Genomic DNA, 22,718 nt, shown 5'->3' on the forward strand with positions numbered 1-22,718 from the left:
TTAGATTCCACATATAAGTAAAACATACAGTATTTGTCTTTCTCTGTCTGACTCACTTCATTTAGAATAATACCCTCTACGTCCGTCCATGTTGTCACAAATAGCAAGATTTCATTCATTTTTATGGCTGAGTAATATTCTATCATACATATTATCATATATATTATTATTATTTCTTTTTCTTTTTCTTATCTGATTGCTGTGGCTAGGACTTCCAATACTATTATGTTGAATGAAAGTGGTGAGAGTGGACGTCATTGTCTAGTTCCAGATATTAGACGAAATAATTTCAGCTTTTCACCATTGAGTATGATGTTAGCTGTGGACTCGTCATATATGGCCTTTATTATGCTGAGGTATGTTCTCTCTATACCCATTTTGTTGAGAGTTTTTGTCATAAATGGATGTTGAATTTTGTCAAATGCTTTCTCTGCATCTATTGAGATGATCATATAACTTTTATTTTTCAGTTTGTTAATGTGGTGTATCACATTGCCATGTGAATATTGAACCCTGCTTGCATCTCTGGGATAAATTTCACTTGATCAAGGGAAATGTATTTCCATTAAAGTGTATTTTAATGTATTGTTGAATTTGGTTTGGTAATATTCATATTTTGTTGAGAATTTTGCATCTATGTTCATCAATGATATTGGCCTATAATTTACTTTTTTGTTGTCTGGTTTTGGTATCAGGGTGATCCTGGCCTTGAAGAATGAATTTGGAAGCATTTCTTCTTCTGAATTTTTTTTTAATAGATTGAGAAGGGTAGGTGTTAACTCTTCTTTAAAGGCTGGTAGAATTCACCAGTGATGCCATCTGGTCCTGGACTTTTTTTTGTTGGGAGTTTTTTTTTACTATTATTACTGATTCAGTTTCATTACTGGTAATTGGTCTGTTCATATTTTCTATTTCATCCTAGGTCAGTCTTGGGAGATTGTATATTTCTAGGATTTTGTCCATTTCTTCTAGGTTGTCAATTTTATTAGCATATAATTGTTCATAGTAATCTCTTATGATGCTTTGTGTTTCTGTGATGTCAGTTGTAACTTCTTTCTCATTTCTGATTTTATTGATTTGGGCCCTCTTTCTTTTTTTCTTGATGAGTCTGGCCAAAGGTTTATCAATTTTGTTTATCTTTTCAGAGAACTAGCTCTTAGTTTCATTGATCTTTTCTATTGATTTTTTAGTCTTTATTTCACTTATTTGAGACTTTTCTTGTTTCCAGAGGTAGGCTTGTGATCCATAGATTTTGGATCATTGTGTTTTTGTTTTCATTAGTCTCCAGGTATTTTTTAATTTCTTCTTTGATTTCTTCAGTGATTGATTCATTGTTTAGTAGCATATTGTTTAGCCTCCACATTTTTGCACTTTTTTTTTTGCAGTTGATTTCTGGTTTCATTGTATTGTGGTCAGAAAAGATGCTTGATGTGATTTCAGTTTTCTTCAATTTACTGAGACTTTTTTTGTGGCCTAGCATGTGACCTATCCTGGAGAATGTTCCATATGTGCTTGAGAAGAATGTGTGTTCTGCTGCTTTTGGATGGAATGTTCTATATATGTCTACTAAGTCAATCTGCTATAATGTGTCATTTAAGGGCAGTATTTCCTTATTGATTTTCTGTCTAGATGATTTGTTCATTGATGTAAGTGGGGTGTTAAAGTCCCCTACTATTATTGTGTTACTGTCTCTTTATGTCTGTTAATGTTTACTTTATGTATTTAGGTGCTCCTATGTTGGACACATATATATTTACAATTGTTATATCTTCTTGGATTGATCCCTTTATCATTATGTAATGTCCTTCTTTGTCTCTTGTTACAGTCTTTGTTTTAAAGTCTATTTTGTCTGTTGTAAATATTGCTACCCCGGCTTTATTTTCATTTCCATTTGCATGGAATAACTTTTTCTATCCCCTAACTTTTAGTCTGTATGTGTCTTTAGATCTGAAGTGAGTCTCTTGTAGGCAGCATACAGATGGGTCTTGTTTTTGTATTCATTCATCAAATCTGTGTCTTTTGATCGGAGTCTTTAGTCCACTTACATTTACAGTAATTATTGATAGGTATATACATGTTGCCATTTTGTTCATTGTTTTTAGATTGTTTTTGTAGTTCTTTTTTGTTCTTTTCTTCTTCTTTTGCTCTGTTCCCTTGTGATTGATTACAATCTTTAGCATTATGCTTGGATTCTTTACTCTTTTTGGTGTGTCTATCATTATAAATTTTTGGTTTGTGGTTACCATGATGTTTATATGTAATTATATATTATATTTAATTATATATAACATTATAATTATATATGATTATTTGTTGATGATCTCTTAAGTTAAGGCATTTTAACAACCTTGCATTTTTTACTCTCCCCCAACTTCACATTTAATGTTTTTGACATATTTTACATCTTTTTGTTTTGTGTATCTTTTAACTACTTATTTTACATATAGATGATTTTACTACTTTTGTCTTTTAACCTTCCTACTAGCTTTATAAGTAGTTGTTCTAGTACATTTACTATATATTTGCCTTTTGCAATGAGATTTGTCCCTTTATAAGTTTCATATTTCTACTTGTGGCCTTTTCTTTTCCTCTTAAAGAAGTCCCTTTAACGTTTCTTATAAAGTTGGTTTCATGGTGCTAAACATTTTTAGCTTTTGCTTGTTGGTAAAACGCTTTATGTTTTCTTCAAATCTGAGTAATAGCCTTGCAGATACAGTATTCTTGGTTGTAAATGTTTTCCTTTCATCATTTTAAGTATATCATGCCACTCCCTTCTGGGCTGCAGAGTTTCTGCTGAAAAGTCAGCTGATAGCCTTATGGGAGTTCCCTTGTACATTACTAGTTGCTCTTCTCTTGCTGCTTTTAAGATTCTCTCTTTATCTTTCATTTTTGCCATGTTAATTACAATGTGTCTTGGTGTGGACCTCTTTGGGTTGATCTTGTTTTGAACTCTCAGTGCTTCTTGGGCCTGGATGTTGGTTTCCTTTACAAGGCAAGGGATATTTTCAGCTACTGTCTTCAAATATGTTCTCTGCCCCTTTATCTCTCTCTTCTCCTTCTGGGACCCCTATAATGTGAATGTTAGTATACTTGATGTTTTCCCACGGATCTCTTAAACTGTTTGCATTTTTTTTTTACTTTTTTTCTTTTTTCTGTACAGCTTGAGTGATTTCATTTCCTGATCTGTACCTCTGTATCATCTAATCTACTGTTAATTCCTTCTAGTGTATTTTTTATTTCAGTTACTGTATTTTTCAGCTCTGTTTAGTTCTTCTTTATATTTTCTAACTCTTTGTTAAAGTTCTCACTGTGTTCATCCATTCTTCTCCTGAATTCATTGAACATCTTTATGATCATTACCTTGAACTCTTTATCGGGTTGATTGCTTATCTCCACTTTACTTAGATTTCCTGTTGGGGTTTTATCTTGTTCCTTCGTTTGGAACATATTCCTCTATTGCCTCATTTTGCCTAATTCTCTGTGTTTATTTCTATATATTAGGTAAAGCAGTTATATTTCCTGATCTTGGATGAGTGGCTTTATGTAGGAGATGTCCTGTGGGGTCCAGCAGTGGAATCCATTGTGGTCATCAGAACTATATGTTCTTGGGGTGCCCCCTATGTTGGCTGCATGGGCCCTTCTGCTGTGGCAGGGCAACTACTGTGGGCACACTGGTAGTTGATGCTGGCTTCCAGCCTGATTGGTTGCCAGGCCCTGCCTTGTGCAGAGGCTGCTGGTCACTGGTGGGTGGTGTTGGTCACAGAGCAGCTGGCCATGGGCCTGGATCTTGAAGTTGGTATTGGCCTGCTGGTGGGCAGGGACAGGGCCTGGGGGAGGTACTGGGGCTGGTGTCAGCCAGCTTATGGGCGGGCTGGGTCCCACTGTAGCTGGCTGCAGAGCTGTGGAGGTCCTGGAGCTGGTGTTGACTTGCTGGTGGTTGGAGCCAGTCCTGGGCCCTCTGGTGGACAAGGTGGGGTTCTGGGACAACTGGGGGGTTCAAAGGGACCCAAGGCAGCTGGCCTGGTGATAGGTGTGGCTGTGTTCCTATGTGGCCAGCTCCTTGGCCTGGGGGCTGCCAGAACTGGTGCCAGCCAGCTGGTGGGTGGGGCCAGACCCCCTCCCTATAATAAGCTATAGGGAGGATTCCAAAATGGTGCTTGCCAGCATGTGTGCTTGTGGTGGAATGAGCTCCCGAAAATGGCTTCTGCCAGCATCTATCCTGCAGGTTGAGTCCCTGTTGCTTCCCACCTCTCCAGGAGGCTCTCCAAGATCAGCAAGTAGGTCTGACCCAGGCTCCTTTCAAATTACTGCTTCTGTCCTGGGTCTCAGAGTGTGTGAGATTTTGTGTGTGCCCTGTAAGAATGATGTCTCTGTTTCCTACAGCCCTCTAGCTGTCCTCAAAGCAAGCCCCATCAGTGTTCAAATCCAAGTATTTTGGGGTTTGTCTTCCCAGTGCAAGAACCCCAAACTAGAGAGCCTGATGTGGGGCTTGGACCCCTCAATCCTTTAGGAGAGCCTCTGAAATTGTGATTTTTCTTCCTTTTGTGGGTCACTTCCCTGTGGGTATTGGTCCATATCGCATCTCTACCTTTCCTACCCATCTCGTTGTGGTTCCTTTATATCTTTAGATGTAGAAGATCTTTTCTACTGGAAAAGAGTCTTCAGTCTGGAGTGGTTTTAGGAAGGTCCTGACATGATCTAATTTATGGTTTAAAATTACTTTGGCTTTGCAGAGAAAATCAACTCTAGAAGTCAGAGTGGAAACAAGGAGACTGGTTAGGAGGCTATTGCCATAGCCCTAGTGAGAGATGATAGGAGTTAGGGTGGTAATGGTGGAGGTGGTGAGAAGTGGTCTTCTGAATATTGTCCAATTGGATTTACCAATTGTAGGGCACGAGAGAAAGAAAGGAGGCAAAAATAACACCTGTTTTTCTTAACAAGTAAGATTGAAGTTGCCAGTTGTGAAGAGGAAGAAAATTAAAGGAGGAACAGATTTGGAGTGGAGGGGGGTAGGGTAGGAATCAAGAGCTCAGTGTGGACAAGATCAAGTTAACCATCTAAGTGGATATGTCAGGTATGCAACTGGGTATACAAGACTTGAGTTCTGAGGGCGAGGTCCTGGTTAATTTTAGACTGTGGTTTAGAAGAAAAAGAAGACATGAAGAATTAAGGACTGAGCCCTCCAGTATAGAGAGGTCAGGAAGATGAAGGTGTAGCATCCTGGAAGCCGGGTGAGGAAAGAACATCAGGGAAGAAGAGCAAATTATCTGTGTCGAAGGCTGCTCATAGGTCAAGCAAGATGGAGATTGAGAATTGACCACTGGATTCAGCAATCCTGGTTTAATATAGCAGGAGCCAATATAGGGAGAAGGGAGGTGGAATAGAGGAACTGGAAGAAGTGAATACGGACAACTCTTTTTAGACCTTTGTTTGAAAGGAGAATAATGAAAAGCGGTGATAGCTGGACAAGGAGATCTTTCAGTTTGACTTTTGTTTTAATATAAGAAATATTGTAGCACATTTGAAAGCAGATTAGAAAGACATGATAGAGAGGGTGAGCTAATGATGCAGGAAGAGAGAGAGAATTATACAATAATTACCTGCCATTGATGTACCATAATATATTTATCCGTTTGCACCAATGTTCATCTAAGTTGCTTCTGATTTTTTACTATAATACTGCAAAGAAAATCTTTGTGCCTATTTATTTTTTTATTCATTGAAATCATTTCCTTAAGATAAATATTCAGGTGGAGAATTACTGGATCAAAGATCATGAACATTTTTAAGACTCTTGACAGTACCCTATTGCCTTAAAAAATAAATTTCCCATGCCTCCCATAATGTATAAATGATTAAGTTTTATCCCAACCTTGCTAATGTTATGCCACATATCTTGGTGGCCATAGTTTATGGAATCCCTATACTGTTTCAACTACGCTTTTTCTAACAGACTGATAGCTCCTTAAAGACGGAGATCATATCTTGAAATTATCTTCATTCCCTCCTATTTTTTTAAACCAAATATTTCACTAATAATAATTACAATAATCATTTATCTGAAATCCCTCTGTGTTAAAGCATAATGGTGTGCATATGGTGTAATGTGGAAAAAATTATCAATTATGGAATCAGACCAACCTGTATTTGAACACCACATTCATTACTTGGGTTTTGCCTAAATCACTTTAATTTCCCTATCAATTAATAGATTTTGATAATGCCTGCTCTCTAAGTCCTGGTGAGGGTTGAAATGAGATATCTGTAAAGTCCCTAGCACAGAGTAGGAAATTTTGGAGGAAATAGTGAAACTTTTAGAAGAACTTTATCATGAAAATATCTTGTGAACATATATTTTTTTAAAAGACAGAAAAAAAACCTCTTCATGCAACTCACCTTGTCTATAGCCCGTAGAGTGCTCATATTATAGTTTTGCTAATGGCCATGAAAAAAAAAATCATGCATTTCAATTCTTATAAACTGTTGAAACAGCAAGCACCTGGGCTACCTCTTGGGACTGCACAGGCTGCTACAGTAGGCCTGGGATCAGCAATGTCTCTAGAAATAGTACCAGGCAGTTACCTCCTAGGTGACTGAATGAGGCTTCATCTCAGCACGTGAGCTTAGAAAACTTTACGATTAGTCCATCTTGCTAAGGTGAGGAAATAACAAAAGGAGAGCAAATGGAAGTCGAACTTACCACAACATCCAGTCAATTTCCAAACAGGTAAGAGAATCTTTCATGACATTAGCGGTGCTAGGTTAAGAGGGTGAATATTGCGATTTCTGTCTGTATCTGTTCCTGTGAGCGTATAAGTCAGCAGAGTATCTTTGTGATATCCAGGGAAACAGCTTTAGCCTCAAAGTTTGAAATTAAAATTAAATGCTATGCAATTATTCAATATCTCTGAACAGTAAAGACCTTACCACCATCACAAGAAGTTTCTTATAAAAAATTTTGTATCCATCCTAAAGAGAATAGAATTACAAATACATTCACTTGGACAGAACTGAAAATTTTCATACAAGGTATTGAGTGGAGCAGCTATTTCCTTGGCTTTGCTTGGTGTAGTCCCTACACTGACACTAGGGAAAAGATGACCCCTTGCATTTATGATAACTAGAAAAGGAAAGGGGAGCTAACAATGGGCTTAGTCACTAAATCCAGACTTTCTCTCATACCGCATCTTGGGGACCCTGCCTTTGCACGTAGACTTCACTAAAAGACTAGTCAGTATCTTCCATTGTAATCGTATGTGGGGGACCAATGAATGTAAGTGCGGAACAGGAGACATCCCCTGTCTAATTCCCAGCCGGGGACCTCAGCTTTGTTGTTTTCTACTGGTAAACCAATACCCTTATTATGAAAGCTTGGCTGTCCTCATAAGTATTAGGGCTCTCATTAAAAATTATGTGTGAATTCATTAGTTAATCTGTACAGAAAGTGCTATCCTCAGATGAAAAGCCTCACAAAGTACTATTTAGTTCACTTAAGTTTATTTCAAAAAATATGTATTGAGTTCCCACTGTGTTTTAGGCATTGTATGAAGTTCTGGGTGTACAAGCATTAAAAATAAGAATTTAGTTTGAGTGTTTAAAGATAATATAGTGGTTCTGGTGTTGGTACATAATTATGGATTATGGGCTTCCCTGGTGGTGCAGTGGTTGAGAGTCCGCCTGCCGATGCAGGGGACACGGGTTCGTGCTCCGGTCCGGGAAGCCACATGCCGCGGAGCGGCTGGGCCCGTGAGCCATGGCCGCTGAGCCTGAGCGTCTGCAGCCTGTGCTCCGCAACGGGAGAGGCCACAACAGTGAGAGGCCCGCGTACCAAAAAGAAAAAAAAAAAAAAAATTATGGATTATTCTGATTTTATCTGTGGTCTGCAATGATGAATAACAATGTCAAAAAATAGTGCATCTGGTGTTTCCATCCATCTTCATCATAAAATTGGATTAACTTCCTGTCTGATTCAGTGTTGCAGAAAACAATCATCAAGATGCCCCAAATATATCATTGGATTTAAGAAGTCAGTCTCTATTTGCCACAAAATATAGCGCTGTCAGGTTTTTGGGTTTTTTTGTATGTCTCTAGTGTGAAACATGAGGAGATAATAATGCCAAATAATGGCTTGGCAATAATTTCAAAGAGGGGTTTAAGGTTTAGCAGCAAGATTTTAGATTAAAGAGAAATAAAAGTTTTTAGTGATTTTCTTTTAATGTCCTTTAAATATGAAGAGGACTAACCTGTTTAAATCTGTCATTTAATAGAAATTAAAGCCTTAAAGAAGATGTGGCTTCTTAATTTTGTACACCAAAATATCTTTCCCTACAGCTTCCACAGTCTTAAATTTATTTTTTAAATTGCTGGTGTGAATTATTCAGTTGATGCTAGATTGTGTTATATGATATTAGCCATTTCTATATTTAGCTGTAACAAGGAGGAATAAGATTCATATAGTCTCCTTTGTTTTTCTGATCAATCCATGTACTTCTGTTTAACAATTTAATAATTAGCTCAGAGATATAGCAATCCTAATAAATACCAGAACCCCAATTATGCTGAAAGGAAAAAAAAGAGTATTACTGGGAAGATCGAGAAGTAATAACAGGATGAAATTGGCACAGTCATGCTGTGCATTAAAGTTACGCTGCAGACAACCTCACTCAGAATCTTTATTTTCCAGAAATGAGATGGTTCTCAGAGTGCTAATCACAAAAATAACACATTGTGGAAAATTATACACTTATTATTTTGCCATCTCATTCTGCAGATGAAAAAACCACAAGAACATTGACTAAAACTCATTCCACGTTCTCCCTATTCATTTTTAGTTATGCAGAAAATGGTTAATTCCCACCGTGACAGAAAAATCAAGATTACCGAGAATAAAAGTTGAAAGGACACTAAATCATAGAGTTTTTATTTGCATCCCCAAGCACATGCCAATAAACCTCGTTTTATTTTACCATGTTTCTTGGGGAATTGGGTGGTTCACCAGCAGAGTGAAAAACAGAATCCTATTACAGTCATTGAAGTGAAACATAAACTACATCATGGAGGGAATGGAAATGAAAGTAAATTTATAACGTCCTTCCAGGGATGTTAGACTCCAAACCACCCTTTTGATCAGACTGATGTCTGAGAGCCTGTGTGGTCTCCCTGCCACCTCACAGTCCAAGATTTTGCATGTGAAAAAGTCGAAAATCCCGAAAGAATATATTCCTGTTGATCGAATACAAGCCCATGAAAATAAAAGTGAGCCATCTCCCTACTTTACCCACATCTGGAATAAAGTACCCAGTAGCCTGTAACGATTGATAATTTCTTCATTTTTTTAAAGTAGTATTTATATACTTGGTGGCTTGGGACAGTATCACTTTTTGACTATGAAGCAAAGTGCTTGAAGAGTTGAAGGATTATTATTTTGCCCTGGGACATCTATTTCCAAGCATCCCTAAATGCCACTTAGAAGTCAGTTTGGTCTCAATTCTTACTGGATACGATAGTCAAATGTCTCCTCCGTTTCAGAAAAGCTGCATGAATGGCGCGGTCACAGCTGTGGTGATTAGAATTTCGTCATCCTGACAGGGCTGGTTGTAGAAACCTGAATTTGTCTAACCTTTTCAGGCAACATTTGCCTGAGCTTTGGGCTTTTGTCCAGAGAGTTTCTGCCTGGCCTCGATTCCAGCCATTTCCCACTCAAGCTTTTGATTACTGTGTCTGCCCCAGCATGAGAGATGCTGAAGGAAGCGGAGAGTAACAATTTAGAGGAGACCAAAAGAGAACACAGGAATAAGAATAATGGAGAAGAAATAATATTCAGTACATAATCAGGGGAGATGAATGTGGAAATTTCTGTTGACTTGAACATATAATAATGAGACTTGAAAACTCTGTTAAAAGCCAGTAACTTGCTATTATATTTGTTTACTGTACTCAGGATAATATCTGTTTGTAGATAAATCATGATTTTCTCCTGTCTCCAACGAACTTTATATTAAACCTCTGTTTTCCTCTATTTCATCCATAGATATGTTATTAAAATATTTATTTTATTAAATATTTTTAGTAAAATATTTTATAAGGGTAAATGGACACAGAATCACAAAGTATGGGAATGATAGTATCATAAAAGTACATAAAGTGTTATTTTCTAATTTTTGGAAGCCTTATCTCGTCCATTAAATTTGTACTTGGAAAAGTCAAGACCTTAACCATTTCATGATTTTTTTAAAATAACTAATGATAAGGATGGGGTTTTACTCAAAATTATATAGAATTTAAAGTTTTCGGAACAATGTATAAAAGTTCTTAACTTAATTGCTAAAGTATAGGAATCTTTAAAGGCAAAAGAAAAGATTTTCTTACAAGAATGTTATTAGAGGATGTGAAAGGGAACACTAATTAAGAGGTACTATTAAAATAGAAAAGAGAGATTAATGAAATGAAGAAATAAATAGCTTATAAAAAGCTTTTCAAATGAGGATAGGGCTTCTAATCTAAGTTATTAAATTTGACTGTTTCAATATTAATATTTAATTTGTTGTAGTAGAGAGAAAAAAAGAAAAGGATGATGAATATGAATTTGATTCGGTAGCTATGAGGAGTCTTCTGTACAATTTGGGATCTAATCTGATGGCTCATACAGCCATGGTTAGAAAGGGTGGATGGAGTAGGGAGTAAATGGAAGTAGAGATTCTGGAATCAAAGAACCCTTCTTAAAATGTGCTATTTTAACCTTAAACCTCAGGTATATATTCTCCCAAAAATTATTATCACTTTAGCAAAATCAAATTGTTTTGACCATTGCTTTTTCCTCTGACCTAGATTTCCTAATTGACTTTTGGCTAAAACTCCTTGATTGTTAAATCAGTAAATGTAAGCACTGGACGTCCAATCAGGCCACTTCTTTGTGTATTAATATTATTACTGTTCCAGGAAATAAGTATAAGACCTTCATTTAATCAACAAAGTTGCAACTCAATGTCCCCTTGTACTGCGTATCCAAAGAAGCAGATCATTTAGTTGTTTTTAACATCAATGAAGGATAAATCCATATCTTTAAGCAAAGTTTATGGAGCCCTTTTTATCTGTCAGTTTTAGCTGTTTTGTGTCTGATAACTTATGTGATCCTCAAAATCCCTGTAAAAGGGATGCAGTTATCATCTCCATTTGACAAAGAAACTGAGGCCCAGGGAGAGTTAATAATTTGACCAAGGCCACTCAGCCCAGGATAAATCCAAGTCTGTCTTACTAAACCATGCTCTTAACTATTATAGTGTGTCAAAGTTTTCTTATTTGGTATTTGCTCACCTACCTGCAACTTCCAAACACACAATATTTAAAGTCATGTACATTCTCTCTAGTTATTAGAAAACAGAGTAGGCAAAAGCTTTTAAATGTGTGAGATCATAATTCAAGAACCTCCTGAATATCTCCCTTGTCCTCTAAGTCTTTCCTTTCTAAATGAGAAATTTAGATACTTTTTCTCACTTACTACCAATATGTATTTAGCTCCTTCATAAATTGTTTTAACTGATAAGCTGATCGATTGCTTTAGCAGGCCATAACTACAACAGAGCCAAGGATATGAGAAACTCATGAAGTTGGCATTGCAATTGTTTTCAAAACGTCTCAAAACGTTACTCTGACCAAAACGAGTGTCGGCATATCATGTGTTAAAAGGGGTAGCTCATCACAGTGTAAGGATCTTAAAAAGAAAGATTATTGAAGTACTATTACTGAAGTACTATTGCTATAGTATAAAGCTCAAAGTTCCTCCCACCTGAGGGAAAAAGATTTTTCTATCTATTTACCATCTTATCTTTCTCCTTTGTCCTCAGCAAAAATTGGTCGTGGTGTTCTGCCTGTTTTTTCAGTATACAATCACATCTTAACCCCCTCAAAGTCTCAATATACACTAATGACACACTAATTTTATTTTATGAGTATCAAATTGTACTAACCCTAAAAAACCCATTAAATGACCCTTTGGGACAAAAGAAAGTCTGTGGAATTTTACCCTAGGCACCTGTATATCCGCACAATGGTCCCACACTTTCAGATGAGTTCCAACAAAGACTCACTTGGCCTTCCAGTGGATTGTGGGCCACATTTGGAGAATCACTACTTGAAGGCCACCAATTAGTTCTCATCAACAAGTCCAAGAGCCTTTTCTTGGTCTGCATATTTCTTAACCTTCAGCAGCATCTAGCAGTGTTGACAAACTTCTTTTGCAAACTCTGCTCCTGACTCCACGGCACCATACACCTGATTTTCCTCTAAACCCTGCTGCCCCTGTAAATATCCATGCTGAAATCAAGGTCAACTAACAAGAAAAGATTTAGAGCCTTTTTGCCTTTTAGGGGTATGGGCAACAGAGAGCAATGTAACGTCTAACTTTGTGGTACCATGAGTTGGTGTTTGAGGGGGATAAGAAATAGCATCCCTCTTCTCCTGACTGAGAAAGACAGAGGAAGCAGACCTGGGGAGATAAGAAATATAACTGTATTGCTGATAGAGCTGCTGGAGATGTGACTTAGGAGCATGACAGTATACTTCTATGGCTGCCTCTCCTTCTTAGGCAATTTGCCCACCAGTCACAGGAGTACTAGCCAACTGTGGCCTCACCTGAAGGGACAGAGCCTTTGCAACTTACTTTACTACTTGCAATAAGAATACTAGGTTTTAGTGTCTTTACAGGCAAGAGGACCCCAAAAGGAAAGCACAGAGCTACACATGCCCCAGTATCTCATTCCAAATGCACCGATTATACAAGTCACTTCCCTCCCCCGAGGAGACAGAGGAGGGAAGGCACCAGGACAATTACTGTATTTGAGCTGCCACCGCACAGAATAAAACATCAGCGTTGGGGAATAAGTGTTTCATCCTAACATCATGGAAAGAGAAAAGCCATAAAAATGTGATAGTTATGGCATCACATTAAAATGGATAAATATTTGTATGACTATATATTAGATATATATGGGTATATATAATATATATATGCATTCTACATTATATTACCTACATATCAGAAAAAAGCTAACACTAAAAGCACCACAAGCTTTATTTCAGGATGACGGAATAAACCATTATGCATAATATTTATTTCTTTTTCCTAATTCTTTGCAGTTTCTAAATCTTCTATCATGAACATATTTAATTTTTATAATTAGAAAGATAAATTTTAAAACTCTCAAATTAGTCACAAGAAATTAGGCACTTAACACTGATTAAGTTTGAGTGCCATTTACAACCAATATAGCACACAACTCAGAAAACTTATATTGATTTTGCCTATTAGAAACAAGTTTCAAAGAATTGGTTAGATGAAATAAACTGGTTTTTCCCCCCTGAACTGTGTAGTAGTCAAAGTATCAGAGGCATATTAATAACAAGCCAAATACAAATTGTGTTAAATCTACTCGTGTTTTTTGAGTGATTAGGCATTTCAAGTGAACTACTTAACCAAATATTAATCTCCTCAAGAGCTTATAACCCTGGTTTTGTAACCCTTTCTACCCCTATCATGGAACTCAGATTCTTCCAATTACAGTTTTTGACCCTCAGATAATGCAGGGCTTAGGTGAGCTGACCCCACGTGCAGTCGTAAATCCGAGAATAACTTTACAGTCGACCCTCCATATCTGAGGTTCTGCATCCTTGTATTCAACCAATCCTTGCACTGGGTAGTGCTGTAGTACCTATTTAGTGAAATAAATCTGTGTATAAACGGACCCACGCCGTTCAAACACGTCATTCACAGGTCAAATGTAGTAACTACACAATGTTGAGTATGATGATTTATGTATTCCTTCATTTCACAAAAATTTATTAAATACCAAATGCCAGGCATTGTTCCAGGTCCTGGAGATATAACAGAGAACCAGAATGGCAAGTTCCCACATCAATGGAGCTCACATTTTAGTAAAGGGAGATATACAATAAACAAAAAAATAAACAAGAAACTGTCAGATAGTGATAAATGATATGATGAAAATAAAGCAGGGTGATGTGATAGGGAATGGCCAGGCTGGGAAGGCCTCTCTGAGGAGATGACATTTAAACTGAGAGCTGAAAGATCAGAAGGACCCACCATACAATGGTGTTGAACATCTCTCCAGCAGGCAGGTAGATGCCAAGGCCATGGGGTGGAAATAAACACAGCTTGTCTGAGGAACTGGAAAAAGGGTGGAGTGGCTTGAGAGGGAGATATGAGATGAAATTCAGAAGGAACAGGAGCCAGATAAAGTAAGGCCCTGTAAGCCATGTAATTGAATTTAACTCTAAATGTAATAGAAAGTTATTGGAGGATGTTAAAAGAGAAAGGGAGATGAGCTCTTTGGGAAAAATAGATTTTAAGATGGATAGAGAAGATCAAGAAACTATAAACGAAAGTCTTGTGTCACTTCCTGTCTGAAACAGTTAAAAGAGGGCATCACAAAGAGTACACTGGCACAACTCAGAAGATAAATGAAGATAATAATAAAACACACATTATAGAATCAAAATCACATTAGAAACAAAAGAATTAGATCAGAGTCTGCTGAAAACATACAAGGACATAGAGCAGACCTGAGAAAAGTTCAGTTGAATAAAGATATACAAGTGGTAAGAGACAGTAAGTACATAAAGTGGCTAAAGAGAAAGAATATAAAATTGCATAATGTGTCCTTAAAGATGAACCAAAAAATATTTAGGAGAAAAATCATTCAAATATATAATAGGAGAAAATACTTCTGAAATAAGGAATCTGGTATATGTAGACTTCAAGAGCATACTATATTGCAGAAACTATCAAACCAAGGAAATATCCTGGTGAAGTTTTTTAACTTTAAAGACTCTTGTGAGATTGCAGGCAGAAAAAGCAAGTTATCCAAAAGACAGGCTAGCCTCAGGCCAGGGTATTCTTTGTAGCAATTTTCAAAGCCAGAAGGCATTGGAATAATAGCAGCAGAGTTCAAAGGCAAAAAATAAAAATGAAGATTGAATCAAGAATTTAATATTCAGCCAAGTTGTCATTTATTGTTAAAGGCACCATAAATACATTCTCAAGTGCCTCAGGAAACATAGCACTCACAAACCCTGCTTGAAAGAAGCTTTTTGATAACGAAATCCAGCTAAATAAGAGATACATCAAAATAAAGAATTCAGGAATGGTACACTCTTCTAAAAAGGAGCTGATAATGATCATGACTATTTGGATATGTAACTAATGCTATAGAACTTTAAAAATTATAATTACAGAATATATTCATCAGTGTAAATAATGCTAACATGATCCTAATATTTTAGTGACTTAATGCAATAGAAGTTGATTTTTAACTCATGTTACTGTTTAATGAGGAGTGTTGGGTAGGGCCTCTGCTTCATGCAGTGATTCGGGTCCCAGGCATCTTCCTTTGTATGGGGCCACCATTTCATTACAGGCTTGGGGTCATCCTGGAACCATCCAGCTTGCAGACAGAGGGAAGAGAGAAGAGAGTGGAGAAGACTACCTCAGACTGAAAATATCACTTTACTTTCATTTACACTAATTGGTGAGCACTATTACATGGCTCCACCAAGATATAAACGGGCTAAGGTTCCAGGAGGAGACAATCGGTTTGGTGAGTAGTCTCTGTTATAAAGAATATAATATAAACACCATAAAATATAATAAGACAACAATAATAATATAATTATAAAAACTGGAAAGTGATCATGAGAATTGGTGGGAAGAGATGTACATTTTCTCACTTTTCATAGCAGCAGTTAATAAATACTTTCTGAAGTTTATATATCAAGAAATAAAGATTTAATATATATTATCATGCAATATTTAACATTATGATTATAGGCACAGGAAGAAAAAAAAATATAGAACAACCAAAAAAACACCAGACCACTTAGCAAAAGACAGAAAACTAAGGAGGTATAAAAACAAAATTTAAAAGATAGCATAACATAAAATAACAAAACACATTTAGGTCTGTTAAAATAAAAGTCAATGGGATAAGCTAAACTATTAAAAGTAAGAAATTATTAGATGAGACTCAAAACATGATATTCAATAACAGTATATATTATGAATACAGAAATACATCTCAGATATATTTCATATATTAAATATATTAATATATTTCACTTATATATTAAGTGAAAAAAGCAACTTATGGAACAACATGTGTAGTTTAATCCTATTTGTATTTAATAATAATAAACATGTATAATAAATACATATTATTTTACATTCTATATGCATCAAAAATATTTGGAAGAATACACAAGAAATAGTATTGTTTGTTGTTGTTTGTTGTTTCTGAGGATTAGAATAAAAGGTTAGGAGAAGACAAGCATGCTTTCATTTTTTTACTATGTATCTTTCTGTACTTTATATTTTTTGTAATAAATATGAATATTTTATTATAAAAATTTAAACAGAATAAATAAAGTCCAACATAGAACTGAAAGCTGCAAGCAAAGGAAGGGGAAGGAGAGGTCATGGAAATCTGACAGAATGGTGCTCGAGCTGAGTCTCCAAAGAGAAGGAAGAAGGCTTAGCCAGTGATCCACATACGCACTGACCCAATACAAAAAGACATGGCATGTTTAAGACACCTTAGGTACAGCTGGAGTATAATGTACATGGTGGATAGGGTTGGGAGGTAAGACTGGAAGGACAGGGCAATGGCAGTGAACCAAGGAGTTAGGACCATTCATTAAAAAATGAGATTTCCTCAAAGTATTTTAAGCAGAATAGTGACTTGATTGAGCCAGAATGTTGCACAGGTCCATATGAGGAATGAATTAGAGACCATAGAAGATTGGCAACCCATGAAGATTCTATTCAAATAGTCCAGATAGCCATGATAGTGACCTGAACGAAGATGGTGGAAATACAGATGAAGAGAAGATGGATTCAACATTCAAGAGATTTTTAGAGGGTAGAATAGACAGAACTTGATAATTAATCAGATGTTATGATGGTAGGGTGAAAGATAAGGTAAAAGAGTGAGTCAACATGATTTCAAAATATGGCACTTCATCACATTATATGAAATATAGAATTAGAAGTAAATTTGATTGTGGATGAGGAGAGGGAAAAAGATAAGTTTAGTTTGGGTAATACCGAGTTTGAGGCATAAGTGGAACATTCAGATGGAGGGAAGCAGATGTAGGACTCTGAGAAAGGTGGGAACATGAAATATGGAAATAAAAATCATTAGTATGTAAGTAATAGTAGAGGACAACACAGAGAGTTATAAGAAGGGATTGGGTGATGGTGTAAAATGCCTCCAATAGGTCAGGGCTTTCTTCTTTGTTCAGAGACAGAGAAATTTTTGCTTTTATTCCCGGGGATCACTTGACAATCCAACTGCTGGCCATACAGGGGAGACTCCTTGCCAAGAATGAAGTTAGAGATCCCGAGTAGCAATGAGTGCACGTTAAAGTTAGAAGGAGATGAGCGGATTCCTCCTGACTGGATTGGTCCTGAAGGAAGCTGGGTTTGTTTGTTGCTGTGGGGAATCGAGACTGGACTTCTTTAAGGGGCTTTGAGGACATCTTTTTGGCCTTCCTCTCCCTAATGGGGCCACTGGGTGTGATCTTGACTCTTACTGGGGGTGATCAGATGACAGACCAGGCTACCTTATAGCATCAAGAGGTAACTAACATTTGAAACCTGACCCCCTCTCAGGCAAAAATAATTCAACCGTCCTTTAAATATAAATAGCTAAAAGCCAATCACATACTTAAAGTTTAAACATAATGCTGGTGCCTAAATTCAAGCACTACATTTTAATCAGTTTCCTCAAGCTGATTTATATCTAAGGCTCATAGGCTTCAACTACTTTAGTGGACTGTCTGGTGACCAAAGAAAGAAAGCCATATTACACAGTGGTATTTCCTTTGTGGGAGGAAGCAGAAGTGGGTGAGGGGACATGGGCCCCAGATAAAAGGAACTGACTCAGGAATCTCTTTACAAGGCAGAGGTCCAATAAATTTAAAAATACAGATGGAGTCTGAAATCTTTGAATTTTCATTATGTTTAATTTTTTCTGTGTGTTTATATATTTGTAATATCAATACAAATACTCATTTGTTTTTGGATAGTAACTCTATTTGCATTATTCATTACTGTGAAGTGGCTTAGCATTTACCTTTGGAAAGAGCATTATAATCCCTTTTAAAGTTAAAATTTCAGTCATTTGTATGTTAAGTAATAGAAATGACCAGATGGGTTTAGAATAAGACTAAATTATATCTTGTACTGTTATATGGTAACTTTGAAGTTGTGACACTGTCATTGCCATGGAAATTTATGTTCTATCATAGTTGTTATGATCTCACCTAATAGGATGAGAAGAAGCTATGTATTTCTAGCAACTATCCAGGAGGAAGGTGGTAACATATATCCGCTTATTATAGGAAGTCATATTTATTTTATTTTCTCTGAAATAAAATTCTCATTTTGTCTAGGATCCTTTCTTTTTCTCAAATTGTGATCATACATAGTGTCTGGCACGTATTAGGCCCTCAAATACGTATTTTTTTGTTTGTACTGTATTTTAGCATCACTATTTTATGGTGGATAGTTAGAAATACATGTATGTGCTCTGGAATCAATCCAGCTTTTCACAGGCAAGCAGAGAACTGAGGCAAATTATTCAAATGTTTGATGCAATGAACCAGATGATTGCAGTTTTAAACTAATTATTTCAACTCACTTCTTCATTTTAGTTAGGGAGTCTAAATTTCTGTTTTAAATGCACTGTTCTACCTTCTTGGAAAGTTGCCATTTTGAGTGGTTTTAAATCTTGAGTTCCCATTTCACTTCCATACACCATTTCGATCTAAGGAAGTTAGACTTTAATACTGTTTCCACAGTTACAAGCTTCGTTAATCATGGCCCTGGGAACTGAATTCTCAAGTGTGTGCACAACCCCCTTGACTCTCAGTTCCCAGCATAGACCATTGGCTCCAAATCCTGCCCGTGGGAATCAAGGGCTGTGCCTGCCTGCTCACCCTGCCTGACAAACACTGCTGGTGAGCCAGAAGTCAGTGGTTCCTCATCAGTGTTTGCAGGAACCGAGGAACCCATCTCTGCAAAGAAACTCCAATCTCTTGGCAATTTCCACAGCCTTACAGAGTTGAAAGTAAGCTGTTGCATAAAAGGAAACCTCTGTTTCTCAGAGCCACCAGGTGGATTTAGTTTTTCTAATCTCTTGGATTTTCCGTAAAGCATGTTTCCATAAAACATAAATCATGCTTAAAAGTATAATGTTTTTCTCATTACTGTATTTCCATATCCTACTCATCCTTCAGGATTGAGCTCAAGTCTTACTTTCTGCATTAAAATGTGTTTTTATATATTGGAAACATTTTTAGACTAGAGAAAAGTACAGAGGATAATATAGCAAACAATTGTGAACCATTAGATGACTTTTAGTTAATAAAAAAATTATTACTGATGGTGTTAATGTCACTTTTCTACCTACTCCCAGCGTAATTCTCCTTTTCCCCTCCCAGGAGCAAGTTGTACCTTATAGTTGGGGTGTTGGGTAGAATTTTCAATAGTTCTTCCCTTTTGTGGATCTCAATTTTTTGCCGGGAGTCCAGTTCCAGCTGCCTAACATGACCAAGCTCTATGGCCCCTGCCCCTATGCAAGTATTAAAAGATCCTAATGTACAGTAGCAGTCTAGAGCTTTAGCTGGGTCTGCCATTTTGACTGGGAACCATTATATCGCTTTTGACCTCCCCAACTCCCTCTGATTCCTGTAGCAATAAGTATTTGGTCCACTTTCCAATCACTTATTTTGTACCAACTTTATGTATAGCGGATTTATTATTTCTTAACAAAACTATAAATTATTGGAACAATATTCTTCTTCTTCTACAGCAAACTGGGAGAAGGTCCTCTGAGAGTTCTTACACTATAGTAGGTTGCACTTGTAAGCCAATCTCTTTATCACAGAAGTGTGTACATAGAAGTGTGCCTCACTTTATAGAACAAATGATATTGCAGACATCCAACGGTTACTGATAACCTACTATGGTCAAGTTAGCAAATTAAGCATTATAAAATAAGAAATGCGTATAAAGGTTTGGTTTCCCCACCTTGTAAATTATCTGTTTCAAGTGATTATGGTGCATTTTTGGAAATACATAGTTAACCAGTTTATGTTGTAAATGTAATAATAGCACCCATGGCTTAAATTAAGGATGTAGTGTTAATTGCATAACTTGATCTATATTTTAGGAATTTTAAAATATTTACTTGTCCTTTTCCAAAACAACCTGAAAATTAAGAGTGTTTGTCCAAGCAATGGAATAAGAATTGTTTACCTTAGATTTAATCATCACTTCCATTGACTTCTTTGCCAGAGTTTGAAAATGCATTATTGCAGCTCGTTCTTTTGCCTTGCACTGGCAGCAAATCACTATATAGAGAAACTGCCAAGTCTGGTGTTATGGAACTTACACAGCATCTTCCTCTCTGTGACTGTGTGTGAACACAAATTAAAGATGTCCTCTGGCTTGGATTACTGAAATATACTTGGCTACATACTACACTCTGTCATCTGGACTTAAAGCAAAATAAACCAACACACATTTCAGTGAAATTCTTTATGAATTGATCATTCATATGATTCTTGATTATAACTAGACAAATTGCATTATTATACAATATACCATCTTCTTAAGTAAGACCATTTAAAATTTCACATAAAATGTCCCTATAATTTTTTTATCTCCATTAAAAATGCACCATGAGTGAATTTCTCAAAGTCACAGGAATTGTTGTGGTCAGTCATCCATCAGGAACTGAATGTCCAAAATCAAAGATTTACTATAATTTGAATTTTTTATTTTCCAGACACTGCGAGTGGATGTAAATAGGCTGAACATAACCTTGCTTCGGATATTCCGCCAAGGAGTGGCCGCAGCCTTAGGACTCTTACCCCAGCAAGTGCACATCAATCGCCTCATTGTAAGATGCCAACATTTCGCATTCCCAGATTACAAGCTTTGATCTTTATTGCAGGGCTCAAGAATAATGAACAATAATAAAGAACACCCATGCTATAGTTTTATGGTCCATGAGCCAAATCTGGCATAACACCTGTTTTCGTAAAGAAAGTTTTATTGTAACAGACCACACTTATCTGTTTACATATCGTCTAAGGCTTCTTTCGCACTACAATGGCAGAGTTGAGTAGTTGCAACAGATTGTCTGTCTAAATTAAAAGCTAAAATATTTGCTATCTGGCCCATTACAGAAAAAGTTTGTCAACCTTCTCGTAGTGCAACGCTAGCTATCCTGGTAGGTATGAATAGAAGGGCCCAAAATACTTGTCTCACCAACCGGATACTACTCCCAAAATATTCTCCCTAAGACGGAAACCTTCTGTATCAGGTAAGGCACTGTCTCCAGACAGCATCTATTAAAATCCCTTCAAGTATATCAGGATGAGGGACTTCCCTGATGGCGCAGTGGTTAAGAATCTGCCTGCCAGTGCAGGGGACACGGGCTCAATCCCTTGTCCAGGAAGATCCCCACATGCCACGGAGCAACAAAGCCCGTGCGCCACAACCACCGAAGCCCGCGTGCCTAGAGCCCGTGTTCCGCAACAAGAGAAGCCACCGCAATGAGAAGCCCGCACACCACAACGAAGAGTAGCCCCCGCTCGCCGCAACTAGAGAAAGCCCACGCAGCAACGAAGACCCAACGCAGCCAAAAATAAATAAATAAATAACTTTAAATATATATATATATATATCAGGATGAAGGATAGTGAACACATAGGCGGAGGATTTTGAATAAAGAATAAAGAAGAACCATGCTTAAGGACAGCAGTCCAAGTACAATGCAAGAATAGCCTTGAAAAAGTCGAGATAAAACTTGGATGGGTATCTGAGGTGGGGATGAAGGAAGCCCAAAGGACCTTTTGTATAAGGCTCACTTTAGACCGATCTATCACCCGCATCCTTTCTTTCCCCCTTCTCCTCAGTGTTTAGGGACCTTGATATCATTCAACTACATGTTCCCATCTGCACTTGAAGGTGGGTGTGAGCAAAGACAAAGAAATGCAAATTCAAATCTTACGACTTTCTCTTTGTAAAAAGCTAATTATCCCGAGGTTCCTGTGAAAAAGGACTTTAGGATCATTTTAACAGTTTTAAAATTGTTCTTAATTTCCCCTGCATTAGAAACTTAAGCAAGGACTTCTTGTTCTCCTTGCCTTAAATCCTTACGCTCCTGCTTGAGTTCAGTTTTATACTGCATCAACACCTGCATTTCCCACTATGGAGGAGAATTTGCTTTTATTTTGGTTTAGAATTTTTGTTTCTTTTCACTTTTTTTCTGTGTGGAGGGTGAATTGTTTTCGTCCCCATAACAACTTTTGTTCTGTGAGTCAACTATTTTCTGGGACTAAATAAGCTTTAAAGAAAAAACAAAGTTTTTAACTCAATAGCATAGAAGAAATACAGCATTTCCCATTATCATGAAAGAGTGAAATAGGTTATTTATATCCACAGTGTACCTTGCTCAAGTGAGAAGTGAGGTATTATAGATGTCTTAGATCTAGATCTAGGTTTTATATATATACTCAGATATCTTAGATATACTTTTACATATATAGATTTAAAGAGCGTAATAGCTCTTTGAAATGATAAAAGAGGGATTTGCCACACCCAGAGAGGGATATGCATATCCTCAGAGAATGTTAGT

At 36.8% G+C, this 22,718-nt stretch overlaps 1 protein-coding gene across 3 annotated transcripts in view; it reads left to right on the forward strand.

Moving 5' to 3' along the window:
• PTPRR (protein tyrosine phosphatase receptor type R) overlaps positions 1-22,718 on the forward strand; it is a 257,281-nt gene that overhangs the window by 124,029 nt on the left and 110,534 nt on the right. For 2 of the 3 annotated variants that reach the window (XM_032646702.1, XM_032646703.1), the window contains exon 5: positions 20,862-20,975. In XM_032646702.1, coding sequence (XP_032502593.1) covers positions 20,862-20,975 — 114 coding nt within the window. Of the gene's footprint in view, positions 1-209; positions 357-20,861; positions 20,976-22,718 lie in introns of all 3 variants that reach the window. The other variant, XM_032646704.1, reaches the window with a different exon arrangement.

Source organism: Phocoena sinus, chromosome 10 (genome assembly GCF_008692025.1).
Source record: "Phocoena sinus isolate mPhoSin1 chromosome 10, mPhoSin1.pri, whole genome shotgun sequence".
Lineage (NCBI taxonomy): Eukaryota > Metazoa > Chordata > Mammalia > Artiodactyla > Phocoenidae > Phocoena > Phocoena sinus.